General features: G+C 40.7%; 1 protein-coding gene and 1 long non-coding RNA gene across 2 annotated transcripts in view; one reads left to right on the top strand and one right to left on the bottom strand.

The window, feature by feature from the left end:
• Positions 1-3,046: 3,046 nt before the first annotated feature.
• LOC121732906 (unconventional myosin ID-like) overlaps positions 3,047-21,027 on the bottom strand; it is a 39,419-nt gene continuing 21,438 nt past the window's right edge. Inside the window, exons 2-18 of the mRNA XM_042122933.1 lie at positions 16,141-16,321; positions 14,242-14,363; positions 13,254-13,473; positions 11,612-11,806; positions 11,078-11,314; positions 10,537-10,684; positions 10,251-10,408; positions 9,812-9,933; positions 9,356-9,506; positions 9,008-9,166; positions 8,406-8,620; positions 7,829-7,978; positions 6,784-6,976; positions 5,220-5,322; positions 4,720-4,907; positions 4,251-4,405; positions 3,047-3,887 (exon numbers count right to left, since the gene is read on the bottom strand). Coding sequence (XP_041978867.1) covers positions 3,716-3,887; positions 4,251-4,405; positions 4,720-4,907; positions 5,220-5,322; positions 6,784-6,976; positions 7,829-7,978; positions 8,406-8,620; positions 9,008-9,166; positions 9,356-9,506; positions 9,812-9,933; positions 10,251-10,408; positions 10,537-10,684; positions 11,078-11,314; positions 11,612-11,806; positions 13,254-13,473; positions 14,242-14,363; positions 16,141-16,321 — 2,869 coding nt within the window. The 3' untranslated portion in view covers positions 3,047-3,715. The remainder of the gene's footprint in view (positions 3,888-4,250; positions 4,406-4,719; positions 4,908-5,219; positions 5,323-6,783; positions 6,977-7,828; positions 7,979-8,405; positions 8,621-9,007; positions 9,167-9,355; positions 9,507-9,811; positions 9,934-10,250; positions 10,409-10,536; positions 10,685-11,077; positions 11,315-11,611; positions 11,807-13,253; positions 13,474-14,241; positions 14,364-16,140; positions 16,322-21,027) is intronic.
• Positions 10,539-15,555, top strand: LOC121732909. Its single transcript, XR_006036457.1, has 4 exons — positions 10,539-10,594; positions 11,824-11,830; positions 13,807-13,810; positions 15,544-15,555. It is a non-coding gene; the product is annotated as an uncharacterized LOC121732909 (long non-coding RNA).

Genomic DNA, 21,027 nt, shown 5'->3' with positions numbered 1-21,027 from the left:
TGTGGCTCGCGTGATGTTAAACAATTTTGAAATTCACGCCCACCGGCAAAATATAAATTACGTAAAGTCTACGTGATAGGGTTGATTCAGACCGCAACGGGACGCGTAGATGCATTTATTAGTATAGATTTGACAGATTCGCAAGACGTCTGACGCAATTGAAATCTGTCAAATCCATACAAATTTAGAAATGCATCTACGCGTCGCGTTGCGGTCTGAATCAACCCTTTGTCGTTAAAATTCCACTTTTTAATCGTTAATTTTGAAGAATGAACTATTTTCCAAACCTAAAAAGTTTTTGTTGCGGTCGGCGACACCAAGACTAAAACATGTTTATGGCCCTCATGAAAAAAAGGTTGGGGACCACTGGCCTTGGGCTCTTTCGTTTTATTGCCTTCTAACAGCTCTCGAGAACTATCAACATAAAACTGCCCTACTTGAAGAGCTATAGTTTTTGTTATGACGTTGTATATTTACAAATGCGAGGTGCTAATCGTGCTACTGCCTGGTGTAGCGTAAAGGTCAAACCATCAGATCTATACACTCGTTATTTGGTAAGTATTCATAAGGATTTAACCCTAAAAATACTTACCAAATAACGAGATGACGCCCACAACTCAGTTGCGCCAAAATTCGCTTTTCAGGCATAAAAAGTATCCTATATGACATAATAGTATGTCCTTTCTCTGTACTCTAAGTATCTCCATACCTTTCAGCAAAATCGGTTCTTTGTTACAATTTTGTTACTAGTTCTGATCTTTGTTGTTTTTTTACCGAAATGGTTCTCTCGACCTCTGACCAGAGGTTTCGTGACCCCCACAGGTTGAAAAGCACTGGCCTTCATGTTGGCGTTGGCCACGCACGGCAGCGCTCGGCCAGTATGCATTTGGTGAGTAAATAAAAGTATAAATTGTAAAATATTGCGTTTAATAATACAAAGCAATGGCACCGTTTAAGGCACGTTATATCACTCGTTAAATATAAAATATACATTATACAATATACTATACAATAATACATCCTTACAATCCGTTCCAATCCATTCCGACCTAAATGTAAACGAAACTCGAGCAGAGTGACACTGTATTTCTTTCAAACGGGTGTAAACGTGATATTTAAATTGGTAGCATTACAACCCACTGTTATATTTAATTGTTTACATTTAGAACAAATCGCATTGAAAGTTGAAACGGAAGTAAGTACTAAGTACAAAAACTTTAACAAAGGGCACTGAATTCGTATAAATTAAAAAAAAAACACATTAAAGGCACTTCAGTTTTAGTTACTAGGTTTTAAGCTTCTTGTATGTATTTTATGCCAAAAATACGGTTATTATTTCATATGGCACAAAAAGATCATAGTTCTTTTTTCTAAAAGTAATAAATTACATAGTTTTATTACTCTTGCTCTTAATAAAAGTAGAAAATGACAATGCACAATTTATGTACAGAGCCCCCACAAGACGTTTGAGGAGCTCCGCGGAGCACACTTTGGGAATAGCTGGTGTAGTATGTGAAATAAGCTAATAAGAGAAAAGTGTAAAAATAACTGTGCCATATAAATGCCTTAACGATATAAAACTAAACACTAAAATAATACTTCGTTGTGGTCCCTTACGCACATAATTTATAATACAATTTGTACAGAAATTAAAAAGATTTAAACCAAGTTTATTCATGCCAGCTTTCTGACAAGAGTTTATTTATTCGATAGCGTTGTTGATTGGGAATCAGATTTTTTATAATTTTTAGTTGTAAAAATATTGTATTGCAAACAAATGGCAAAATTCGTTTTCTTAATTTTTAATTTTTACAGATAAAAGTACTAGATATGATACTTAGTAGGGACGTCAACATGATCTAGTAGGGAGGGGAGTGGGGGAGGGGGGAAATTGCAGTAATTTAACCTATTAGATACGTTGATTCCAGCCAATCAGACGCGCTATTGAAAGAACAAACGTCTGTCAAAAACCCTGCAGTATTATAGCACATGCGTTATCTAACATTAATCTTTATTTATTATGTTCTTAAAATATGTACAGTAAAAATAATGTCACGAAATCATAATCATGGTCTTATATTTTGTGCTATTACATGTAAAATAAATTATAAAAATAAGTTGTTTTGAATCTAAACGTTATTTTAAGTACTGCACTGATTAATCCTAGCTTTTTATTTACTTTTTTATAATTATAACAAACGAAATACATAATCAGGGGTTTTAAAATGTTGTTAAAAAAAACTTTGTATGTGACTTTGCGTCAAATACCATTTTAGCATCTAAACGACTAGGCAACATCTATAATATTGTTATAGTTCTTGCAATCTACGAGCGCGCGTAGCCTTTATATTTTGTAGTTGGAAATACGAATAGACATTTTCGTTAGTGTGCGTACCGAACGGAGCAGTCAGTAGCGAGCGAGCCATGTACGCGTGTATAGATATGGTAACCAACACAACTAAGGGCGCCGCGCGCTCATAGATTGCAAGAACTATAATACAACATAATAAGTAAGTAAAAAAAATTAAGGTAATATAAACTGTCATTTTATCACATTTATTTGTAAATACCAAAACATACCTTATATAGTAAATAAATACCTTAAGAATTATTATGTTAGCATTATAATAAGTTAATACTTTATAATCTATATTAAGACTACAAATAAAATCTGGTTACTATTGCGTTTCTTGAAGATTTTCCTTGTAAGAGGTTCATAACAAGTCAAAAATTTTAATTTACATTTATTCTAAATAAAAAATACCCATCGGTAAAATAACATGTCTTTATTTAAAAATACATTTCAACTTCCTTCCTTTAAATGTATTTTCTTTGACTCTGAAAAACATTAGGTACTTCTAAGTGATAATACTTTAGGGTGTGTATAAGTCCACTCTATAGAGTTCACTGTAAAAGTAGCAGCGCTGAAAAAGTAACTTTTTTACTTTTATATCAACAAAGTCATAAAGCTCGAGCGCGTGCCCACACAAACCACAAAAAAAATCATTGAGCGCTGCTACTTTCATAGTGAACTCTTTAAAATTGATACATACACACCCTAAAGTATAATCACTTAGTTTTGTTACACTCTGTATACAAGAGATCCATTTCGATAGATACTTATTGTATCAACTTGTTGACTAAACTGACTAACAACCAAGAATATTTTGTACCTACATTTCGTTGGGTCGATTCACTTTTGTATAAAAACTTATATAGTCTTACTTGAATCATTTTAACAAGCCGATTTGGTTTTATTTACAGCGCAACTTGTCACAATGTACAGCATTGCCCAGTGTACGATCAGTGAAATTGATTAATAGGCGAATGGTGGACCTTCGTAGTGTGGTCGGATTACTTACAAGTACACTTGGAAGACTACCATTTACTTGACATAATAAGACTCATTTACGGAGGTCCGCCATCTACCTATGAATTTCTCTGAAAGTAGTGTATTTTGCCAATGTGTAATTGCGCGACGCTCAGAGACGTCACTCTGCGTACGGGACGCTGCTCAGCGTACGGGACGTTGCTCAGCGTACAGGACGTTGCTTAGCGTACAGGACGTTGCTCAGCGTAGGGGACGTTGCTTAGCGTACAGGACGTTGCTTAGCGTACAGTATGTTGCTCAGCGTGCACCTGCACACCATCGCTCAACCGTGCAACACTGCTCTATACATTGCTGAGCGTCCACAATATCGCCCAGCGTGCACGGTCAGGCGCGCGCGGCGGGCGGGTGGTACGTGATGACGTCATGCGCGCTGGTGAACGTCGGCAGGCCGGGGGCGGGCGCGGCAGGAAGCTGCAGCGCGCGAGACTTGCCGCCCAGCATGCAGCGTGTTGTAGCTCCACTTTCGACTTCAACGGCTAGGTCTGAACCAGACAACCTGAGAATAGCGTTTAATTAGTTAAGTTTTCACTAAAAACAAAAGACATACACAAAAAGTGTGAATTGAATTTTAGTGATATTTATAACGTTATAAGAGTTAATTTCCGTTTTGGTGTAAATTGATTGATTTGCTATAATCCGGTAGCGCAACATATTGACTTATCGCTGCTTTCCACTTCTACTCGGGCATTCAAACTGTACCATTGTACCTATCTAAATATGAGACAACTAGAGATATATTATTAGACGAATTCATGTTAATTTATTCAATCTGCAACTTAGTTATCAAACTAACGATTATTTTGTTTACATTAAAGACTTATGTTATATTTTTCAGACTATAGTAATCTTTATTGTTTACCTGTGATAAGTATGCGAGAGCGTGCCAACGAGCTCGCCCACCAGGTCCTGCGATGGCGCGGGCGGGGACAGCGCCAACACGAGGTCGTTGCGCGCGCTCGGCACCGCCAGCACCACGAGCTGCGCGCTGCCGCTCATCACGCGCACGCAACCCACCTGCGTATACGTACGTTGTTTTAGTTAGGTTTTGAAGTTTTCTAAAGTTTATTTATATAAGGCCGCGGTCCAGATGGCTTTTTTTCAAAAAAGATACAGAGACTTTAAAAAAATCTGTGTTAGTCCGGAGCTAATCTTTGGCAATTTCGCCAAATCTGGTCAATAGTTTCCGCGTTAAAGAAACCCGTCTTCCATTTGTCGTTTTTATGTCCTATTTTTTTGCAGCTTATATTATACAATAATGACAACTCGACGCAAGCAGCGCTCCGCCATCTTGTGTCGTGTGACGTCACACGCGGCGGGATATGACGTACCTCGGTGACGGGCGTGGGCTTCTTGAGCGGCTTGAAGGTGTTGGCGTCGAGCTTGTACAGCGCGGTATCGGTGAGCAGCAGGCAGCGCTCCGCCATCTTGTTGTGCCGGTTGAACTTGTGCACGCGGCAGGAGAACAGCGCGCGCCCGCCGCCGCGCAGCAGCGTGCTCAGCGCTGACCGGTATAACGCTGGAAAGTTATCGGGATATTAATAAAGCGACATAGTAGAACTTCGAGACGTGAGTATAGTTAGAGCCTCAATAACTTTACCCCAATAATTTCACCGTTCTAGCAACATTCTTTTTTTTTGGATAATTGTACCTCAACTCCCTATATAAAGTTAGACTAAGTTATAGTCATCGAGCTATTTAAGATGACAATGAAAAATATATTTTCTTTCTTTCTTTACGAGTTAATCTTTAATAAGAGCCCCCCCCCCCCCCCCCAAGCTTGCGCATTGCATTACAGCATTAATATAGATTAAAGTTGTATTCAATTCACCTGCACGTGGGTTGTATGTATCGAGTGCGAGGTAGTCACCAGCCCAGACTCGTGACGCTCCCCACTGTGAACGGCGTCCGCGCAGTGCACTAGCAGCACACACCTGTAAATTTAAAAATAAATCAATCATTACTGAACAAGAGATATTGCAATTAGTACGACATGCAAAGCATCCTCCTGTCATTCAACGATGCTCAGCCATATTATGCATTTTTTTAATTAAGCTGAGAGTAACGCGAAATATTACAATATGACATACGTGGGAGAGCCATGCTTCTGCACGAATGGGCCGGCTTGACCGGAGAAATACCACGTTCTCACAGAAAACCGCCGTGAAACAGCGTTTGAGCTTTGTTTCGCCGAGTGAGTGAGTTTACTGGAGGCCCAATCCCCTACTCTATTCCCTTCTCTACCCTCCCCTATTCCCTTCCCATCCCTACCCTCCCCTATATCCTCTTAAAAGGCCGGCAACGCACCTGCAGCTCTTCTGATGCTGCGAGTGTCCATGGGCGACGGAAGTTGCTTTCTAGCAGGTGACCTGTTTGCTCGTTTGCCCCCTTATTTCATAAAAAAATATATATGACAGCATTAGTTCCGGTTTTGGCCACGCACCTAAACAGCTTAATGTATTTGCATGATGTAAAGCATCTACCCGATTATATTATAGTTTGTGCGTTTTATGATGATATGCGTGACACATTATAATTGACAATAGTAGGGAAGTTACCTAACAAAAATTAATCGATAGTTTAGAAATATCGAATCACTTCGTAAAGGAATTGCAATCGAAATTATCGATTACGTACTGACATTTCAGTCACAATAGACATAACTACCAGTAGTTCGACTGCAAAGAACCGGACAGGTTTCAATATCTGTCAAATTCGTTGGGTTTCACTAGGATTATGAACGGATTGTGCCTCGCGCTGGCTGATATAATTTATTTTTAAATATTTAAAATAAAGATTTCAAAATTGGATTCTGACAATTTTAATCGCATGTGCCAAAACACAAACAACAATACGACCAAAGAGGAACAAGTCCATCGAATATGTCATATTTTTAAATTCGTAGGTAACAAGTTAACAACCCTAGCGACTATTTTCGTCATAATACGTTAAATTTAAAAATTTCAACATCAGTTCTAAACTTCTAAGTCGACATACTCTATCATTCTGTCTACTCTGTTTCAGTGGTGCCGGCGATTTAAGATGGCTGCCCTTTTTTATCGATTTGATTTCGATTCAACAGAGTCAATCTCATGTCTCATGAGTCAATCATATGACATTTTTCAAATGTTTTCGTAACAATAATTTTATACTCCTATTTCACAGTTAATATTTATAATTTTTATTAATATGTTAGCATTTAGCATCTTTTCATTTTTATTCATTTACAATTATAGGAAACATTTGTTTTTGTAGATGGAATATAATTTATTACATTTTGATTTTTTTGTTTTCTTGTAAAAAACCCGTAGCAAGGAACGTGAAAACTGTCACGAATATCATCTTAGAACGCACAAACTATAACTAATTTTATTTGTCACATTAACGCAACAAACCTTGAGCCTCAACTGCGGCCACTGCTCCCTCGGCACGGCTCGCAGCACAAGCCACGCGCGCCAGCGGCGGTACGCGGCCTGCAGCAGCGGCACCGCGACGCCGCGCGGCGCTGCCGGCCACCGCATCACCGTGCCGCTGCCGCGACGCAGCTCCGTCTGCAGCTCGGTGATGTAGCGTCTGAATTTGTAGCGTCTGGAAATATACAGCAACATTAGAAGCTTGACAAACTTTAGTATTCATTATTGTGCAATATTATGTAACACTAGATGATGCCCGCAAATCCGTTTGCACCAAAGATCGTTTATCGCGAGGGAGCCGTACATTTTTCCAGGATAAAAAGTAACCAACCAATTTCAGTAAAATCGGTTTAGCGGTTTGGGCTTGAAGAAGTAACAGACAGACAGAAAGATACACTTTCGCATTTATGATATTAGTATAGATATGGAAGTATGGATTCATTAATTCATCAAGCCCCATACGGTCACCGGTGATCGAGACACAATAGAAACTCTATTGTGTCTCGTTTTTCCACGATCGACGGGCTAATATTCGACACAAAGTTGATGTCATGTTAGCCATTTATAATAATATCTATGGACGCTTCACACCACGTCAGTCTGGCCCCGTGCTATGTACTGGAAGGACTTGCGTTACGGGTGCCAGACAACGGAAATATATTTAATACTTTTATACTATACATATATTTAAGATTTTTATTATAATATGATACACATATTTAATACACATCCATGACCCAGGAACTTTAAAAAGTTTTTGTTCCGTCGGCGGGATTCAAACCCGCGACCCCCGGCTTGAGCTGCCGACAGCCCACCTACTGAGCCACAGAAGTCTTCCATTTGTTTCTATAATTTGCGTACATTCATGAAAATGTTAAAACATTAATCTAACGATTAATTCGTCATCAAAACTCGATATTGCTACGTGTTCTGTAGAAGCGCTGGTAATTAAAAGCTGTATGCTGTGTTTTGTAAGCATATACGGTTTCCTTGTTAGAATGTTTTACTATGGCTCTTTAGTACTCACTTCCAGGCGTTGTATATGGTGAGTGCGGCGCGCATCTTGCGGTAACGCTGCCGCGCGAGTGTGCCGCGCCACAGCTTCTGCAGCAGGACCACGATGGACGGGATGAGCTCCGCGCGCGCCGCTTCGAGTGCGTGGATGGTGCGTGCGCTCCTGTAATATGCAGTTTTTTTTTAAATTAGATAACAACAATTAAAGAACAAGGAAAGTACCATTATAAGCGAAGCATCTTTTTTTGTGGAATTTTGAGATGAGTTAAAATTTATAACGCGATTAAAAAGTATCAGTAATGCCATATATTAACAAATGTAAGTACGTCTAAATTACAGGGGCTTAGTCTGACGCAAATGTTTATATGTATGTGTCGTTGAGAAGAAATAGAATTTAATTCATCAAGCCCCATACGGTCACCGGTAACCGAGACACGATATTTCTCTAAATTCTATTGTGTCTCGTTTTTCCACGATCGACGGGTTAAATACTTTAAAGCTGATACTAATGTCTCTTAGCTACGATATAATGAACTCACACTCTAGAATCGAGTATTACGTATCGAGTAGTACAAAATATTCCGACAAACCTAATAAACAACTTCGTGTGTCCGAACTGCACGTCAGTGACCCGGAGGTCGCGGAGCAGCACCGCGACAGCATCGCGCTCGGCACCGCCGCGGAAGTTGGGCCACGTGTACTGCGACAGCATCTTGTAGCGACGCAGGAAACGGTCGTAGCGCGTACGCTGGGCGAAACCAGCGCGGCGCACGCGGACGTTCTCGACGAGACCCAGGTACGCCACCTGGTGGTTTAATTTAAGTTATTATCGATAGATAGGCAAAGTGCAAATATATTTTCCCACGCGGATAAACGTCGAAAAGTACTCGAAATATCTTAGCCCGGGAGCGCACTAGCGGTCATCGAAAGTATGGTGTGGCCGCTGGTCGCGTTGCGGCCAGGTGCGCGTCGTCTATGGCGGTTTCATATTAAAGTATATATCCCGATGGCCGCCGCGGCCTGGCCGCCGCGGCTTGGCCGCTAGTGCGCGCCCGGGCTAATGCTAATACCATATCACATAATATGTTTGTTTGTTTATGCGAATGAGTCAGAGAATAAACAACAAGATTCGGGCCCCACGATGGGCGCCACTCTCATTTACAGTATCCGAGTATACTCTAGTCTATCTCACCTGGTGGCGCACGAGGCGCTCGTCCCAGGCGCGCGGCGTCTGCGCGGGGTTGGGCTTGACGCAGCGCACGTAGAAGGGCTCCTTGCTCGCCAGCCCCGCCACCAGCGCCGCCATCGAGCCGCGGAACAGTGTAGCTGCTGTCGCTGGACGCTTCGATGTCTGTTTATACAATAAAAAATAATTATTTCCACCGTAACATAAAATAATACGTTAGTTTGTTTCACCGAATGATCATTTGATACCGAATCGTTATTTCCTAGATAAACTTATATTCGTTCACGATGTTTTGCGACCGGACTATTATAGTCACTGTATAAACACACTTTAATAGTGATATCAAGGTCCTACCTTCTGTATATCCTCAGCACCCTCTGGCCACATGTCTGAGAGGGACTTGTTGGTGGACGACCGCAGCAGCCGCTTGAGGTCCTGCCACAACGAGTCCTTATTCTTGTCCGTGAAACCCACGATGCTGTACGTCACGTCGCCAGCGTAGTGCCTGCGGAAACGACACGTTATATTTTTATTGTTTTTTTTTTATTTGTACATACATGAAAACTCGGTATTCGCTGCGATCGTGCTACTAAAAACAATATGTTTTTTAACAGCATGCAAACTTTTCACGTTGCAAAAAAAACAGCTTTTGTCATATACAAAACAGCATTTTCATTTACTTAGAAAGTTACTGCATACTAAAATTTGCTTATTTTCATGACTATATTCACTCCTAAAAGTATTTACCACGCAATCAAGAAATACATGCATGGCGTACGCGTACGAGCGTATAGCTGCGTGCGTACTCACGTGATGCGAAAGTCGCGGCGATGCGCGAGCGTTTTGTCGGCGGGCGCGAGCTGTCGCGACGTGTAGTGCGGGTGCGAGCCCAGACGCTTGTCGAACGCCTCCAGTAACTGCTCGTCCGATATCTGAAAGAAATCATTTCTTATATTCCCGTAGGAATACCTACTGCTGTATAGACCGTAGAAAGAACTGTATAAGAAAGCGTTGACACCTAAAAGAGTGTCATAGAAGCAAAACATAATTTAGATGTTGCAACTTGCTGTATTACTAGAATCTTTTGGCGCGGCCATAACTATAGTAACGCCGCCTTCTAATGTTAGGCAATTTCATCATACAGACAGCTTATTTTACATGAGGAGATTTAGCTCTTTTTGTTCTGTTAACACTTTAATGACATTGATATATCATTTTAGCACTGTTAAATCACATCTGGATTCCATACCTTGGTAGGGTTTAGGCAGGCCTCGTCCATAACGGCCACAAGTCCCTTATGCGGCGCGTCGACAAGTTCACAGATGACGCGGTTGTTGAAGTACTCCACCGGCGTCCACTGGATGCCCTCGCGAGCGTACTCCTCCTGCTCCTGACGCAGCACCAGCTCTGAAGGACAAAACTAGTGAATAAAGCTTATGTTTTGGAACGAAGTTCCTTATCGCTCGTTGCGAAAGGACGAGACGTCGCAGTCGCAGACGTGCAAACAAGTTGTTTTTATTTATTTATACACATACCTATGAACAGCTGCTGCAGCTTCTCGTTACAGTAGTTGATGCAGAACTGCTCGAAACTGTTGGTATCGAATATCTCAAAACCGTAGATATCCAGCACGCCGATGAGCGAGCCGCGGTGCGCGCTGCCTGCCGCGATCGCTGCGTTTATCTGGACAATAACAAGAAACATTTTTATTTTATGTTTTATGTATTCTCATTAAAAGGAAAAAATGACGAAATAAGTGACGCTAGTAAAGTTTAGTTTCTGGATTATGAAAGTTAACGTCAAAATAGCCCGTATTTTGGTTGCCCGACATCAAGAATCAAGATGTAATACGCCATTTTGTAATGCAATCACGCACTCTATTGCAATATTATTATTGTTTAAAATTAACATGGCAATATTTGGAAATATTTTCATGTTAATTTTCCCGATTGCCGATGTGTCGATTTTGACGAATAGACATTTTAATTGCGGCATAAAAAGTTGAAATGCCAATATAAAAACAATCTGGCTGGTTAAAGTTCATAAAACTCAGCAGCTTAATAAATCAATCATCACCTGCTGCACGATCCACGTGAACAGCCTATCATACGCCGCCTTGGCGAGCGCGAGTCGCGTGTAGTCAGCGTCTGAGCGCGAATGCTGTTTGGTGACGAGGTCGCCGCCGGCCGAGAGCACGCGTGACACGAGCGCCGCGCGTAGCCCCGCCCCCGACACGCCCAGCGCGCGCGCACACGCGTCCAGCGGCCCGCCGGTGATGATGTTGCCATCTTCTGATGTGAATGTTAGCTCGCCCTGGTAAAGAAAAATATAAAAGGTTTATTCAGTAGAAAGGATAATAATATTATGGCCGTAACATCCGTAAAATTGCTGCGAGTTGCAATTAATCGTGAGCAAAGGCACAAGTTACGACATGCTTGTAGCAAATTCGGCTTTCTAGACAAGATATCACCTTTGTATGTAAAGTGTGTGGCTATCCACGCGATGAAGCCTGCCAGGATATCCTGACAACTTGGATAGAGCGTACACGTAACTTTGCTGTAAAAAGAGTTTACCTTACTTATCTGGTTACTACTACTACAAAATACTCACCAGCAATACAACACCAGCAACAATACTCCAGACATCCTGCTGCACCGCCTTGCTGAATCCCAGCGACGTGAACGCGGCGTTTGTCGCGGCGAACTGTCGCGCGTCGTGCGCGCTCGAACGCTCCTCCCCCAGTATGCGGTACGCGCCGCCCGTCAGTCCGAATTGCGATGCGTACGGGCTGCCCGTACTAAGCAACTGAAAAAAGAATTTAGATTTTGAGTATAAGAATAATATATTAAGAAAAAAAGCACAGTAAACTTACTTGAAGTTCAGTTCAGTTAATTCAGTAGACTATCTTTGTCATATATTTTTGGAAAGTTTATCGAGAGAGAGAGAGACCGATTATAGCTCAATTTCAAGTGACAAAATTGGAAAAATATCTTTTTTGCTTTAGTAATGGTTTAAGTTCAGTAAAATAAAGAGAAATAATTTATATTTTAAGTTCCATAAATTGCTCCAAACAAAATTGCATAGAAAATCTAGTTCATAACGAATTAGTAATATAGAATAGTCGTGATGTACCCATACATAATTTCACAATAAGCAATTACTATGGCACGTTACGGTATGGCAAGTCGTTAAAAAACATTTATCGCATAAACTGTTGCGACTTGCGTAACGCTCCATATTATATTTAATGCGTTTTAAATTTACATATTGGGAATTTCCGTAAAATTCAATTATGTTGGAAGCGTGCTGCAGTACTGCAGTTCATGGGCGTACCTTGGAACAGGGGGGGGGGCAGGGGGAGCCGCTGGGTAATTTGCCCCCCCCTGGCCTGGGTACGCCCATGCTGCAGTTATTTATGAGTTTTTAACCGACTTCCAAAAAGGAGAAGGTTTTATATTCGACTGATTATATTTCAAAAAAGTTTGGTTTACAAAATATTAACAAGTAGAACAAAGACAATTATATTTTTCACTTTTGAACCCACTTGAAAAATACTCTGTTTCGATGCTATACTTCATATTAAAGAGGAAAATAATTAGTGGTCCTCTAACAATATAGATTATTTAGATTAATAATAATAATTATTGTGTTAGAAATCTAAAGATAAATCTAACAGTTTATGTTTCAAAAGTTTGCAAACTCTCTGTAAACTACAGAGACAAATATTTATTGTTGTATTGTGTGCGTGTTTACAAATGAGATAATAGTTTACACATTAACGATAGACTAACATAATTGGAATGGAATTATGTCATATTCTAATTAGCTAATTCAATTAATACTACGGTATCGCCGATCAAGGTAAAATTATAATACGCTTATACATTGTAACTTGCTATTAATTTATTGATGGATTTGCTATTAGTTTTCGTTCCTTCTTTGATATAAGTAGTCCTATCAATGCAAAATTGTGATCTCATCGTCAAGCCAACTTTCAGCGATTGAGTTTTGAAGTTTGGCAAATCGTCAGGTGATTGACCATTGACCAATGGTCCTTTTGTCATTTCATAAGAACACCGTTTTGCAGATAGGAAGCGGACTGTATCAGGCAAGGAGTAAGGACCAAAATTACATTTATGTTGCACTAAAATAGTAAAATCGAGCAGACCAAGCAAATGTTCCTTGTTCCATCCTTCCTAGTTGAATCGGCTAGACCTAGCCAATTGCCTTCATTTGGCCTTCATCATCGTACCTGGTAGAACGCGTGAAAGTTCCTCTCGCCCGGCTGCAGCGCTACCACCCTGCTCTTCTCCAGCAGGTAGTTGCTGACGTGGCCGCCGGCGGGGTCGCCCGCGTGGTCGAAGTGGATGTCCATGTACTTGCCGAACCGCGACGAGTTGTCGTTGCGGGTGGTCTTCGCGTTGCCGAAGGACTCGAGGATAGTGTTCGATTGGATGAGTACGTTCTTTATTCTGGAAAGATACAAAATTTTAATTTAAAATATGATTAGATTTGAGAAAGTCCACGAGCGCACGGTTTAAATGTCTTGACATGGTCCACCATTTCCAATACGATTTTCGATTCTAGCATAGTAAAGGGAAATATGACGTAATTACTACGTTTTGTGGAAAAAAGGACTTTACGCTCTCTTTTTTATGAAATAAGGGGGCAAACGAGCAAACGGGTCACCTGATGGAATGCAACTACCGTCGACCATGGATACTCGCAGCATCAGAAGAGCTGCACGTGCGTTGCCGGCCTTTTAAGAGGGAATAGGGTAATAGGGAGGGTAGGGAAGGGAATAGGGGAGTGTAGGGAAGTAGAGGATTGGGCCGCCGGTAAATTCACTCACTCACTCGGCGAAACACAGCGCAAGCGCCGTTTCACGCCGGTTGTCTGTGAGCCCGTGGTATTCCTCCGGTCAAGCCAACCCATTTGTGCCGAAGCATGGCTCTCCTACGTGTGTCTTTTCCACACGGCGTAATTATTTCCCTTTACTCGAGTATTACATTGTCCACGACGAGGCCGGTTCGAACGGATAAATACTACAGCCTTACGAAATGCCTGAAACATTACTAACGTAAAACTTTGTATCTCGATGAGTGACGTTACCAGAGAGGTTAGACTATAGAAAGGTAAGTGCGGAACACCAAAAGATTCACTTGGGTTTCGAATACCCATTGGTAGCGGCAAATTGTTAAATACTGGTGGTAAATCTTACCATTCGCTAGTTTACCCACCTGTCGATGTACTCCCGGTGCACCTGGTGCGTGTTGGCGGCGATGTACCTCATGATGAACTTGGACGCCTCCGTCTTGCCCGAGCCCGACTCGCCGGAGATCAGCACGCATGTGTCACGACCCTGAAAAAGTCATCATCGTTAATACCATATTCATAATTATTCATCGTAGGTAATAAATATACTACGGGGACTGGCATAATATGCTAATACTTCTTGAAATGCTTAGAAATGTCCAAAATTAACAGACTTCTGAATCAGTGCCCTGTGCGAGCTTTTACAACTGCGCCCTTGCTTTTTGAGGTATTATATTACACAAAGCAATGTATAGGTCTATTTTACTGTTGGGATCGTGCTCTAGGGGCGCAGCGGGAACTATTATCTGGAGGAAACCGAAAAAATAATACTCCTGCCTGGTTTGGCCATTTTTGCGCCCCCCCAGAGTCTACGCCCTGTGCCTGGGCACCGGTGGCACCGCCCTATTTACGGCACTGTTCTGAATGAAGTGAATTCTTACACTCACACAGGGCTTTGGATACAATATACGATAGCTATATCTGAAATTTTTATTTCTTTTATCGCAGGAAAAGAATTTAAGTTTTAGGTTGAAATACAAATGAATTTTAATTATGGGCGAATTTCAGCCACAGGCCAATCGATTTCCAGCCAAAGCATTTATTTACAAAATACACTTTGTGCCCAAAACCTACTAAATAAACATGGGTAAAACTATAATTAAGTGTTAATGAAAAAACATGCATAATAATTAATGATTGTAGAGATTACATAATCACATAACGACCCTGTTTAGTGCGGTAATGAGCACGAATCATTTAACTACCGTGAACATTATTTGAGTTGCGAAAAACCACTTAGAGCCGTCGTGGTTTATGAGTATTGTAATTATAATGAACTAACATGGCTTTGAACTACAGATTCTATGACGTTTTACAGCGGGTTTGCATTATTATAATCCAGTGATCCAATCCTGCGTTAGCTGGATGGGATCCACTGCATTGGAATTATATAATCCGGCCATAATTCACTAGCATTTCTTTATTACACTGTAAATATGAGTGAAATTTAAATCGGTAACACCGTGTTGCTTTTTTCCAGAAACAAGTTTGGGAATCCCTGGAGAAGACTGCATCAACTAAACCAGTGTTTCTATTACTAATTTTCTATTATATAATGTTTTTACAGTCCTTGCATATTTTTTAACTTCTGGCGCAGCATCTACGATAGAATTAGTATCGTTAGCCTTGAGTCGACAATAGGCTGATGATATTGATGATTCTCATAGAGATTTCGAAGCAAAATATGAATGAACTACAGATGAAGACATAAAAGGTCCTCAACCTCATTCACCACCACCACAAAACCGCGGGAACCTAAAGCATTGAAAGTAATTGTTTGTATTCGATAGCAGCTTATTGTGCGGGGATACCACAGGCCTCAGACCACCACAGTGGTATAAGTTATTAAGGCGCTTACCATACAATGTAACATTAATTCGTTGCCATATTGGTTCTTGAACTCTAGCCAAAATGCAACTTCTTAGGGACTATAAACACTACAGCTTCTTTAGGCGTGCCTAGAAACTTGAGTGGAGACTGAACCGGTTTTAATGAAACTTGGTTACATACAGATACTTCGATAGGATAGTAGTAAAGAATGTGTGTAGTCAGGCGCAATGTGACTAAATGTCTGCTAAAAACAGTTTTAAAAAGCCCCCGCTGTCAGCGGGCCGCTGATCCCTAGAGTTCCTTCAAACTAGGACGAATTCGGAGACTCCAGAACGGATGGTAGCCCTGTGTTTAGTGCTCACTTAGCTGCTAGTGCTAGACTAGTTACGTTTCCTCTGACAGCTGTTTACTGCACCATCGCTGTCGCAACTCACCTGCTGGCGCAGCACGCGCTGGCAAGCGTCCGCCACGGCGTACACGTGGGGCGGCACCTCGAACATCTCGCGGCCGCGGTACTGCGCCATCACCGCCGGCCCGTATATGTCCAGCTGGCGATACGGGTTCACCGACACCAGCACCTCGCCGATGTATGTGTAGATGAGGTTGTGCTCGAACCTGGGGACAAGGGTATGGTTAATATTCTGGCATATTGGGCCTTTCAGGAACTGGACTCTGGAGTGATATCCAGGAGCAGGGAAGTCGCCTAACATTGCAATGTAAACGCAGGTTAAAAAAAAATACAGACTGTACACGTATTATTATGATCCACGTTACAATTTTTACTTTTTACATCGACTCCTAAGTTTTGATATAATGGATATGGCAACATATTTCTAATATGTTATTTTAATTAATAAATTTTAATAATAAAGTTTTCGTTTCGTCTCGACTCTGGTTTAAACCCAGATCAGACTGTCTCACTTAATTGGCTGTTAAAGGCATTAACAATCATGTTAAAAAGATTAAACCAAGTGTACCTCTAGAATTTAATACACAAACGAAATCTTCATTCATTAACCATCGCATAATATAGTATGTCTAAAACCTTTAGATTTGCAAACTGACGGTATTAATACAGTATCCTGTATACAAAAGATTGTTAGCTTCATCGCGCGCCAAAATTCACATTCGCGGTCGATGACCTAAGGGTAACTATACACGTGCGTTTGTTTATAAACTGCTAGAGAGATGACACAAAAAGATACATAGTTGAGAGAAGAATCATTTAGTTACTCAATAGTCATGTGCAATAACTGTGATGATACTAAATACTTGCTTCAAAATAATGTAATGCTACAAAATATAAAGTTTGAAATTTATAACACAGTCGACTGTTGAAGATTATTTAATGATATAAATGTTTGTGGGTATCATAAAACATACATAAAAGATAGTAGAGTTCAAAACATGGACACTAAAATCGCCTAAAACATTAATTCTTAACAATATGTATTTTCTTTGTATATATAAGTCTTTATTGGCCCCAACCCCCTTATACCCCATGCCCAAGCAGTGGAAGGGTTCGTTAGTTGTGTCGCCATTTTGTCAAATATTTGCAAAGGTCGCGGGTTCGGCGCCGCGCCGACATAAATGTTAACGACCTTGTTGACAACGTTTCTGATGTGTTACCTTTTATGAGCCAATAATGCACTAGCAGTAACAACCATAAGCATTTAGAACAAACGACTAACAAGAAAAGTGGACACTTGAATTCTGAATCTTTTTACAACCCTCTACCAATGTAGAGTCCTTAGTTTCAGAATTTGCTATGGTTGGATGACTTTTTAGTTTTTTCCAATTGCCACCTAAGCCTCGTAAGAAATGACAAAACTAACCTATACACATATACACATATTGCAGCTCCTGCAGCCCAGAATCCTAATACAGCAATAAATTGCAACAAACTCTCCATCAAAATAATAATTTGGAAATATGCGTGGGGGCCACAGAGGAAAATCTTCCAAGCGTGCGATATAGCATGCTAGGTCAGGCCGAAGCCCACTGCACTGACGTCATTTCAGATGACGTATAAGGGTGAAGCCAAACGAGCATAATCTTGTGAGTCGTGAGTCGCAGAATTTCGGTCGCGTAAATATCTTTTCATACAAATCATGACTCACAGAATTACGCTCGTGTGAATCAAACAGGACTTTTGTATGAAACTGAATGCAGCAGAATTTCTGCCAGCCGAAATTCTGCGACTCACAAGTCACAACTCACAAATTACTCTCGTTTGGCTTCACCCTTATATGTATGTATATCTTGCCGTATACAGAAACTTCGATAGTGCGATGCAGGATTGTGGGTACCGCCACAACAATATTTTCCACCACGCGAGCAGGTGACCCTCATTACCATACTCCACGGCTCATTACATACGTTTTCACTTATGTGCTGTGTACATAATGTATGTCCTTCCGTGTACGACCGTACCACGTTTGCTCAGCTCATCATTATCATCAGCCTGTCGCCGTCTTCTGGTGTAACACCCCATTGAAAGAGAAACAGAGAAGAGAGAAGTTATAAGAGACTAGAGAGTCCAACATGACCAGTGGATAGAATATGTAGGTTCGTGGCTCTCAATAGAGGAAGTTAATTTTGCAAAGATTGCAATCCGTAACTTCTTTGAGCATTTTGGATATTCCTTCAAGTCCTGATGTTGGACCATGAATAACCATGATTACAGCGTAATCATCGTTGACTGTCGACAATCAAAGACGAATATCAAATATAACCAGTGATAGCGTCTATGTCAGATGTCTATGATTACCAAAGACATTCGCTTCTTAATTATTATGTTGTTTTTTTTTTTAATCTACCCGCACTGTCGATATTTTAAAATGTTTTAATATTCTATTGTTCTCATATAAATGACGAAAATGTCTTAAATGAGAAATAAAGATCTTTAAACCGAATATCGTACACTCATAATGGCTTGTTTTGGTCCATCATAATATTATGCCAACGAGAAAGGCCGCATTCTTTCATAGGGACACTTCTATTCCGTCTCTTATATTTGAGTATCCAACTACACATCGCTGACCTAATAACAGGGTGGTCTGAATTCCTCGTCCACTGACAATTACGCGATACGGGAGTAGTGACTCACTAGTCATTACATCTCTCTGAGTACTTACAGTCCGTCCAGAGTATTAATTCACTTATAGGATTTTGCGCTATTGCGTTAAAAAACTTCTGTTAGCGGATGGCAAAGGATAAGCTATATGATATTATATTTATTTATTTAAATCGGTATATTATGTTAGTCACTATATATAATTTTAATAAGTGATTATTATATTTTAAATCGTAATAAGTAAGGTACTCGATTTTGACAAATAGTTATAAATGGCGGGAGGATTATTTACTTCAGTTATAACTTTCTCTTCTCATATTTAAGTAAATAATTATCTATATTTAAGATATTATCTTAAATATGGGAAGTACATTAATTAATATTTAGAACTATGTATTTAACTTATTCTTAGCCATTTTTAATTATTTTACTATACTCTAATACTTCATTGACACATTGAGGTATAAACGTGGTAAATTTTTAGTCTAGTACCTAGTTTATTACGGACCTCCCCAGCAGGAATTAAAATTTAACACCGTGTTAGGCGATTTGACATGACATTAACGTATGGTGGAACGCTCGATAGCTCTAACAGGCCGTTAACTGATTTAACAAGCCGTTATTTATTTAACATTGCTTGATGAAACTGGGTCTTAATCTTAATGATGTATAACAATGTCCACATTATGCGCTTTCGTCAATTTTTGTCATCTTATTTCATTCAACTTTGGTTTTGGCGCATTCAATAATTGAATGCGTCAACGACCGCAACGCCAACATTGTCATTTTCGATACGGTCAGAGCAGAGGGCATGCGTCGCGGGCATGCCTCACTTTCGCTGTTGACTGCGTTATAACGCATGCCCTTGACGAACAGAAAAAGGCACAGGGTGGACAAAGCTAATGGCTTTTATAAAATAAAGATAAAAAAAAGTAGTTAAGCCTGACTTATCAATTACCACGTGAAGCTACTTTGGGTGAAGTCACGCCTTGCCATTAAAAACAGTTGTACAATTAACATTATGCGCCTATATATCTTACCATCTGTAATCTGTTTGGATCATTGATGTACTGTATGCAGAGACTCCGCATGGCGCGAGCGTTTAGTCACCATAGAGAAGTTCTTCAAAGAAAAACATTTTTTGACGTGGAAGAGCCGTGCTTCGGCACGAATGGGCTCGACCGGAGAAATACCACGGGCTCACAGAAACCGGCGTGAAACAGCGCTTGCGCTGTGTTTCACCGAGTGAGTGAGTTTACCGGAGGCCCAATGCCCTACCCTCTCCTATTTCCTTCCTTACCCTCCCTTATTCCCTTCCCTACCCTCCCCTATTACCCCTTTTCTGATGCTGCGAGTGTCCATGGGCGACGGAAGTTGATTTCCATCAGGTGACCCGTTTGCTCGTTTGCCCCCTTATTTCATTTAAAAAAAAAGCCAAAGAGATTGCTGAAAAGAGTGACACTAGGAGAGTGTTCTGGACATACCTTAATAAGGCGTTATTAGGGGCGAAATCTCGTACGTCGTACCTCTTATCCCTACCTAATCTCATAGACGGCAAACGTACTATTGATTCCAGGGACACTCAATGTAGAGTGAAGTTCGCTGTTTGGGATTTTAATACATTCTGGGTGTATTGTATGTCAATATAGAGTGAAGTAGTGAACTTGTGAACTTCGGACAGCACTGAGAAATGAGAATACAGAATATCCAGGGGTAAGGTATGTCAATTTAGTTAAGTTAGCTCTGAAGCGGGACAGCCTGAGCATACCAGATATCCAAGAGTTAAAAATTAAAATATGTCAATGGTGAGTCAAGTTTGCTGTTGACCTGCCACCTGGACAGCCTGAGCATACGAGATATACGAGTATAGTGTAGAGGCAAGGTCGCTCTATAGTTGCGGAATTATATAAGGTCTGGAGACACTGGTCCATGGAGGTCGAGGACGTCGTGGACTACATCAGTAAGAAGACATCCCTCCGTCTGAGGGTCGAACGTTTGCAGTCTCGCCACAAGGTCAACTTCAGTTCCTTTGTGATGAGAGTACCGACGCATCTTCTCAATCTGATGTGGTTTACCGAAGGTTCCGGGGGAGACTCCGGAATGAAGCGAGCGTCACGTCGCCGTTAATTCGTGATAAGGTGTAGTTATTAAGATTATAAATAATATGTATGTTAGTCATTAAGGTATACATATATTGTATGGGCCTACATAGCCTGATTTAAATAAATAAAAATAAAAAATAAGA

The sequence above is a fragment of the Aricia agestis genome, chromosome 13, assembly GCF_905147365.1.
Source record: "Aricia agestis chromosome 13, ilAriAges1.1, whole genome shotgun sequence".
Lineage (NCBI taxonomy): Eukaryota > Metazoa > Arthropoda > Insecta > Lepidoptera > Lycaenidae > Aricia > Aricia agestis.
Note: the sequence above shows the minus strand (reverse complement) of the source record. Positions and strands in the feature narration are given on the sequence as shown.